This window comes from Octopus sinensis, linkage group LG4, assembly GCF_006345805.1.
Source record: "Octopus sinensis linkage group LG4, ASM634580v1, whole genome shotgun sequence".
In the NCBI taxonomy this organism is placed as follows: domain Eukaryota; kingdom Metazoa; phylum Mollusca; class Cephalopoda; order Octopoda; family Octopodidae; genus Octopus; species Octopus sinensis.
In genome coordinates this window covers 85,339,723-85,347,665 of record NC_043000.1, presented here as the reverse complement: position 1 = coordinate 85,347,665, position 7,943 = coordinate 85,339,723, and the positions used below count along the sequence as shown (strand labels likewise).

Sequence of the window (7,943 nt, the reverse complement as noted above, 5' to 3'; positions counted from 1 at the left end):
TTCTTTGATGACATCATGGGGAAGTATTACCTTCCTTGGAAACAGGTGAGGGGGTTCACTACAGGAAGAGCAACTGGCAGTAGAAAATCTGCCTCGATAAACCACATCCAACACTTGCAAGCACTAACCCTTTGCCTGAACAAAGCATCTTCATAAATTTGTGCTAAACATCCTTGCTTGTTTTTGGACTTTTAGTTAGCCCTTGTTTCATATATTCTGAGTTATATAAAGCTTTCCTTTCATAAATCCCAAGTTATTCTGGTGGTTGAAAAAAAATTGGTAATGTTTATTAAGTATGATGCATGGATACCAGTGGAATAGATTGTATGCGTCACATGTGATACACAGGACACACAAAGAATTTAAACAATAATGATGTATTTTTCTTTGCAAAACAAGAGGAGGAGTTATTTGTAAAATGCCATTTGATGAAAGATTGAGAGAACCATTTTTCAACATAGATCCTTTATGCTGGTAGAGATTTATTCTTCTGGTGCTAAGCAGAGAATAAAAGAGAATTATATTTAATTTATTGTTACACAAGTACGGTAAGTATAGCAGACTTTGTTTATATCTTCTATTCATGAGTTCTGGGAGGTAGAATTAGTTCAAACAATTCATACTTGGCAACTTACTGAATATGATTAAAAAAAAATATTTTTAATGAATGCCACTCTCAGTAGAATTCTTTTGGGTTATGGTCACAAACTGAAAGTGGAAAAATCGTCACAGGCAAATGACATTGATAGTTTGGAAAAAAGATAAATTAAAAAAAAATCTGTGGGTTAATGTTTACCTGGAAACGAAAAAAAAAAAAATAGTGCAACGAGTTTAAAAAAATGTACGGAAAACGAATATGAAAACAAAAATGCTCGGAAAGCAACGGGGGTAGGGGTGGTGGGGAGAGGATTACGGAAAATTCACAAGATCTGATATCTGTCCTCATCACTTTAAGGATATTGGATATCTTTAACAAAATATATATACATTTCATTGGTACATGGAATATGAACTATTTTTTCGTATAACAAAAGACAACGACCCTTCATCAGTTGTGGGCTGTTTTTCTACACTTGTATTTTGAGCATTTAACAACAATATATGCTTTCGATAAAGCAAATTAAATAAAATTTGGGATTTTGTGGAGGGTCAAAATTGGTAACACAAACAGGACAGTGAAAACAAACAGGAAGGGCTGCTAAGCCTAAACAAGGTTGTGGTGGCGAACGCGTAAATCAAGCTTGGACAGGAGACAGACAAGAACACGTCTTCCTTGTTCCAGCTACAATGGAGAGAAAGAAAGATGGCTGATGGTCACGTGGGAGCCACATGAGCAAAGGAGGAGGAGTGAGGGAGAGAGAGTGACAGAATAATAGGATAGACTAGTGGGAGAATAGAAGGTAAAAAAATAAGAGAGAAAGAGTAAAAAGATCGTATAGAGTGCGCATCATAATTATTAAGATAAAACTTACCTGGAAGAGGATGTGTGGTGTTCAATCATATAATAATATATATATACATATATATATATATATATATATATATATATATATATATGCATATATACATACATATATGTACATACTTACATCTATATCATCATCATCATCGTTTAATGTCCACTTTCCATGCTAGCATGGGTTGGACGGTTCAACTGGGGTCTGGGGAGCCCGAAGGCTGCACCAGGCCAGTCAGATCTGGCAGTGTTTCTACAGCTGGATGCCCTTCCTAACGCCAACCACTCCGAGAGTATAGTGGGTGATTTTATGTGCCACTGACACAGGTGCCAGACGAGGCTGGCGAACGGCGACGCTCGGATGGTGTTTTTTATGTGCCACCGACACAGGTACCAGACGAGGCTGGCGATCGGCCACGATCGGATGGTGTTTGTTACATGCCACCGACACAGGTGCCAGACGAGGCTGGCGATCGGCCACGATCGGATGGTGTTTGTTACGTGCCCACAGCACGGAGGCCAGTCGATGCGGTACTGGCTACGGCCACGTTCGGATGGTTTTCTTATGTGCCACCGGCACTGGTACCACAAGATTCACAAAATATGAAGTGTGAGTACATGGAATATGAACTATTTTTTCGAACAACGAAAGACAAACAACATAAAGAATGACTGTACTGCAAACCCCTTATTTGCATTCGGAAAAAGGGGGTGTGCAGAAACCAGAATTATTGGAAAATGCTTTTCTTTTTGTTTTGATGAATGAATCACAGCGACCTAATATGTCACAATCTGCAATCTGGGATTTATATGTCCAGTGATTTTTAAGAGGTATGTAAAAGATAATTTGTTTTAATATTATACTCTTACTTGTTTCTCAAAGACACAAACACTAATGTGTAAGGATTTTGTATCATTCTTTTTGGATCTTTTCGGTTTGACCGGCAGTTTTTAAAAATAATTTCCACGTAACTAAACACTTTTAAACTTTGTATACTGGTAGAATGTGTTTATAAAACATCTTTTTCTCTTGGCTTTATTGAGAAAATTCTATAGTTTGTAAGATATTTGTTGTTTTCTTTCTTCAATTTCTGCAATTTCAACCAATCAATGACGTCTATTGAGGTGAAAACATTCTGTGTCGTATGTATATGTCCCTCGTTTAAGAAACAGATTAGGTTTATTTACATTTCTGAAAAAAAAAAAAGAGACCCTTCCCCCCACCCCTAACCCTAAAACAGATTGAAATGCAATAGATCGATACTAGGGTCATAATTATAGGTGACAATTTCATATGACACCGCTAGAAAAAACTGCCGGTCAAACCGAAAAGATTCTTCTTTTTCTCACCTGTCTAGACTTTGTTACCACTAATTTTTATAACTTCAGTATTTTCACTTATTATTCTTTTCAAACTTCTTTGAATTTTCAATCTAATGTAATCCACATTCTAGAAAACGTATTTCTTAAAAATGTTATCTTAAAATATGGGTTTAGAAAAGGGGCCAATGCAGTTTCCACTTCACCTTAAAAAACGCATTTTTGGGGGTTCCCCCATCTTTTTTCCTGAACAAAATAAGGGGTTTATGGCACATTAGGCATCTCTAATGCATGTCGTTTGAAAGGTGTTAATATACAATTTCATTAAAAGATATCCATTTTCCTTAAAGTTACGAAGGAAAAAATCGGATCTTGCGAATTTTTCGAAGTTCTCTCCCCACCCATTTGGAAAAGATTTTACTCACAAATTTCTTTATAATCGTAATCTTTGCTGTTTGAAAGGTAGTTATATAAAATTTCATTAAAAAACCCCACATTTTCCTAAAAGTTCGGAGGAAAAACTCGGATCTTCTGAATTTTCCGAAGTCCTCTTCCCCTCCCCCATCGCTTTCCACGCATTTTTGTTTTCATATTCGTTTCCTACACATTTCTTTTTTACACCGTTGCACTATTTTTTAAAACTTCGTTTCCGGGTAATATTGTAAACATTAACCAATTTTTGTCTCTTTAAATGTGAGCGAGGATTAAAAATTCGCAACCTTTATCTCCATGGTTGAAAATAAAGATCCGTAAAAAAAATTTTGTAGAAAAAAAGGTTAGTGGGAGGGGTGTTCTTATTCGACACGTCCGCCTGGACATAGCCGGGTAGATTTTCCACTTTCCGTTTGTGGTCACAAACCGAAAGTAAGCAGTAACAGCCGTGAAAATGTGACATTGTTTTTTTTTAAATATTCCATTGCCCAAAATGTAATTTTAAAAATTTAACCACGTTTTCCAGGCAGTCTTTTGAGATATTGGGCGTTTCTGAGCAGTTGACCATGAAGTGCTTTTGCCTCGCTGACCATATCTGTTCCAGCGCATCATCCTCACAAACTCCTGCTTTAATGTCGTCAGTATTTTCACTTGTCTCAAAAATTTAGGGAGAGGAACATCAGTTTTTCTGGCATCATAAGTAATTGAGGCAGTGTGCCTGTCTCATCTGATTTCCTTTTATTTATATTTTTTCCATTCTGAAATAAATATTTCCTGTCTTAGAAATATTAATACCGAAAGAGAGTAACTGAGAGGTTGAGATTTAAAAATTTTTATTCTATTCTTTTAAAATTTAATTCGTAGTTGTAAGTGAACGCAGCACTAAACGAATATAGATATGTTTTCGGTTAACTATCCATTATCCATGCTCCATAACAAACGTCAAAGTTATGCAGACGAGTAACTGTTAACCCAGCCGACGTCGTCGTATATGGTAGGTCAATGAATATTATTAAGCAAAATACATTTTTGGAAATGAATAATTTCGCTCTTCAATGTATCTCTATCACATACGATGATTTTACACTCCACTAAACTTGTGGTAACTAATGTAGCACATCACACTCAAGAAATCAAAACGTATGTTCTTAGTTGTTTTGGATAACCTTTGAAACAGTTCTCAGTTCCTTACGTAACTTATAATACACTAGTATACACCACATTTAAAAGGAAAAATTTGATATACTCAGAAAAACATTATACTGTTTCTAAGGATTACGTTATGTTTTTTTTATACATTTCAACAAATGTATTTCTCGTTTCTAATTAGTTTTATGTGAATATTTGAGGCTAGATTACTTAATCCCGGTATAATGTTTTTTCATGAAACTTTCACCGGTTGTTCGACTTAGTGTAGAGGACAAAATGTTGATGGTCAGGCTTCGCTTGAATACGGCGCCAGCCTTTTTGAATAGAATTCTAACAACTAGTGGCTGTAACATATTTGTAAGTATATATGTATATATATATTTTTAGTTTGTTTCTCAATCATAGTGTACAATCCACTTTGTAGTGAAACCAAATCACTTTTCAATTCTGCTATGTGAATGCTAATACACTTGAAACATTGTTTTGGGGATTAATATAAAGACCTTCACTCGGGAACAAAAAAATAAATAACTAGCTTGGTGGGTGTTAGCAAGTGTATGGAAAACGAATATGAAAAAAATGCGCGCTGACGACCCTGGGGATGGGGAGAGGACTTTCGAAAAATTAACAAGAACCGATTTTTCCGTCATAACTTCGGGTAAAATGGATATATATTGATATAGTTCAAAAATCAAACCGATGCTGAAAGTGCGTTCAAAGAGTTCATCAGTTCCAGAACTCCAGATTTTTATGTTATTAGAATAAACAAACTTGTAACTCGTTGGCAAAAATGTGTTGATTGTAATGGTACTTACTTCGATGAATAAAATTCCCACACTGTTGAAATATATTGTGATGAATTTCATGTTTCAAAACGTTGCTTGCTTTTTACTCGGCCTGATATATCAAAGAGCCCTTAGGAGCTAAGAAATTGTAAAGATTTATAAATAATTCATTGTTCAATTATGGCCTTTAATGGGTTAATTTGAAATAACATCAAAATATTTCTTGATGTTTTAAGACTGACTTGTGTTTTATGTCTTTATGTGTAACACCTTGTGAAAGTTGAAGTTTGAATTCTAATAAACTCAAACTTTTATGAAATAAAGACATGTTAAAGACTATGTATAGAAGATTGTATGGAGATGCAGCATGAATGAATAATTAGAGTTTACTTTGCAATTACAAGGTCGCAGATTTGATCCTATTGCATGGTATCTTGGGCAAGTGTCTCTTACCATTGCCTCATGTTGACCCACACTTTATGAGTGAAAATTGGGTTGATAGAAAATGAGTGTTGAGTGAATTGTACCTGTAATTTGCAAAGTACAGCTGTTTCACACTATTATACTATCACACTAGTACAGCTGCATCACACTATTACACTGAGTATATTAAGGATACACATATCCATGGAATGCTCTGCTCATGTTAATTCAGTTGATTGAACTACTGAAACCCCATCAGAGATCCATTTATTTAGTAAAAGAATCTATAAACCATTGTTAATTGATATTTCAAAATTGACTAGAAATAGCCTGACATATTTTGTTTACTATTTTCAGCCTAATTTTCAGGTTTCCAAATTTCATTCAAGTCTTAAACCCTACCAGGCTGAGAAACTATCTATACCAAAAGATGAATTTACTAATCAACCATTGTATGATCCTACAAAAGGCAAACTTATTTATAGTGGACCTTTGACCAAGACAATAAAAGCAGTTAAGTTGTTTTCTATATCCACCAGTCTTTTAGGTCTGGGTATGCAACCAGTCATTTTGTATAACTCTGTAGACACATCATTGCCATTGAAGGCTGCTGTAAGTGTTTTCTTTGCATTTTTTATAGTTGTGACACCATTGTTAATACATATGGTAAGTAAGAAGTATGTGACTGATGTTTACTTTGAGGACACTTCCAATGTCTTTACTGCTGCTACTTTCAACCTTTTTAGCATGCGTAAGCAACTGACTTTTAAAGCTGAAGATGTGAATGCTCCAACTCTTACTGGTCCTTTCACAAGTGTGATAATTAAAGGAAAACCCCTTTTTCTGGATCCAAAATTCTTTCTTGATAAACAATCTTATATTCACTTGATGGGTTTTGACAAACCACTGGACTTGGAGTTGCCAAAATCTATTAAGCAGCAAACTGAAAAATAAAGTCTCTTGCCTTTGATTTAAAATATTTTTACTGGATTTTTTAAATTTATAAATTATGCACATGTGTGCGCATACACACACACACACACACACACACACACACACACTCTCTCTCTCTCATATTTCAGTAATTCTAGAGTGAATTTGGGGAGCTGTTTCTATATGATTTGTGTTTTGCCAGATTGGATCTTGTTACATACACTCACATATTGTTAGATTTATTGTATAACTTTATAGATGTAAAAATAAGTTTGTTTGATTTTACTAGCATGGGTTAGATCAGCATTTCTCAAGTGGGGTTCTCCTGAACCTTAAGGTTCTGCAAAAGGTTTCTAGAGGTTCCATGAGAAAGTGTGAGATAAGCTAATGTTAATTACATGATCATACATACACAACATATTATTGGTTATTGTAATATTGTAATATTCTTTTCTACTCTAAGGCACAAGGCCCAAAATTTTTGGAGAGGGGACCAGTTGATTAGATTGACCCCAGTATGCGACTTAATTTATTGGCCCCCAAAAGGATGAAAGGCAAAGTCAACCTTGGAGAAATTTGAACTCAGAATGGAAAGACAGACGAAATACTGCTAAGCATTTCGCCCAGCATGCTAATATTTCTGCCAGGTTGCTGCCTTGTAATATTGTAATATTACTATATGTATATATGTATAATATATATATATTGTATTCATCTTTGCTTAGATAAAATGAGTAAATTGTGGGTGCTAAGTCCCCATGAAGAGGTCTTTCTAACTTGTAAGAAGATGAAATTTTATAAATATTACTTCATTTGTGTCTAATATGTATGGTTAAAATTTCATCAACAGCAAAAATATATGAATTGTCATGGGGGTTGCGGCCCTTATGCATTGAATATAATTTCCAAATTTCGTAAAGATCCATTCAGTACTTTTAACCTAGTTTTGGATCATAAAAGAAATGACTAAAATTTGTGAGTTAAGTCCCCCATTAGGGTGTCTTAGAATCCTCATGAGAAGTGGAAACTTTGAGAATACTTCTTGATGTGTGTCGATTACCCATGGTTGAAATTTTATCAACATCAAAAATTTATGAATTTTCATGGGGGTTCTGCCTGCTTTAAGCCATCTGAAATTCAAACCAAACATATTGCATTATACCCACCCTTATGCATTGAATCTAAGTTCCAAATATCATAAGGATCCATTCGGTAATTTTGGTCCATGAAATTGTATGAAACACACAGCATTACCCTTCTCCCTACGCTTGGATTTGTGTTCCAAATTTCATTTGGATCGGTGCAGCAGTTTTTGAATGTAAAAGTAACACACGAACACACATAAAGACATTGACTTTGATATAATAGATGTGAATATATAATAGATATGAATATGCATACATGTATAGATATGAATATACATACATGTACATATATGTGTATGT

General features: G+C 34.8%; 1 protein-coding gene across 1 annotated transcript; it reads left to right on the top strand.

Annotated features, from left to right (window-relative positions):
- The first annotated feature begins 3,495 nt into the window (after positions 1-3,495).
- LOC115211010 (transmembrane protein 70 homolog, mitochondrial) lies at positions 3,496-6,542 on the top strand. The gene is made up of 2 exons (XM_029779852.2): positions 3,496-4,714; positions 5,923-6,542. The coding sequence occupies exons 1-2, from the start codon at positions 4,592-4,594 to the stop codon at positions 6,517-6,519; spliced, it is 720 nt and encodes a 239-aa protein (XP_029635712.1). The 5' UTR covers positions 3,496-4,591; the 3' UTR covers positions 6,520-6,542.
- Positions 6,543-7,943: the final 1,401 nt, after the last annotated feature.

Excerpts from the sequence above, each read along its gene's own strand:
- LOC115211010 (XM_029779852.2), top strand. The coding sequence starts at position 4,592 with ATGAAACTTTCACCGGTTGTTCGACTTAGTGTAGAGGACAAAATGTTG. Across the intron at positions 4,715-5,922 it reads CTAGTGGCTGTAACATATTT|CCTAATTTTCAGGTTTCCAA; the intron begins GTAAGTATATAT and ends TACTATTTTCAG.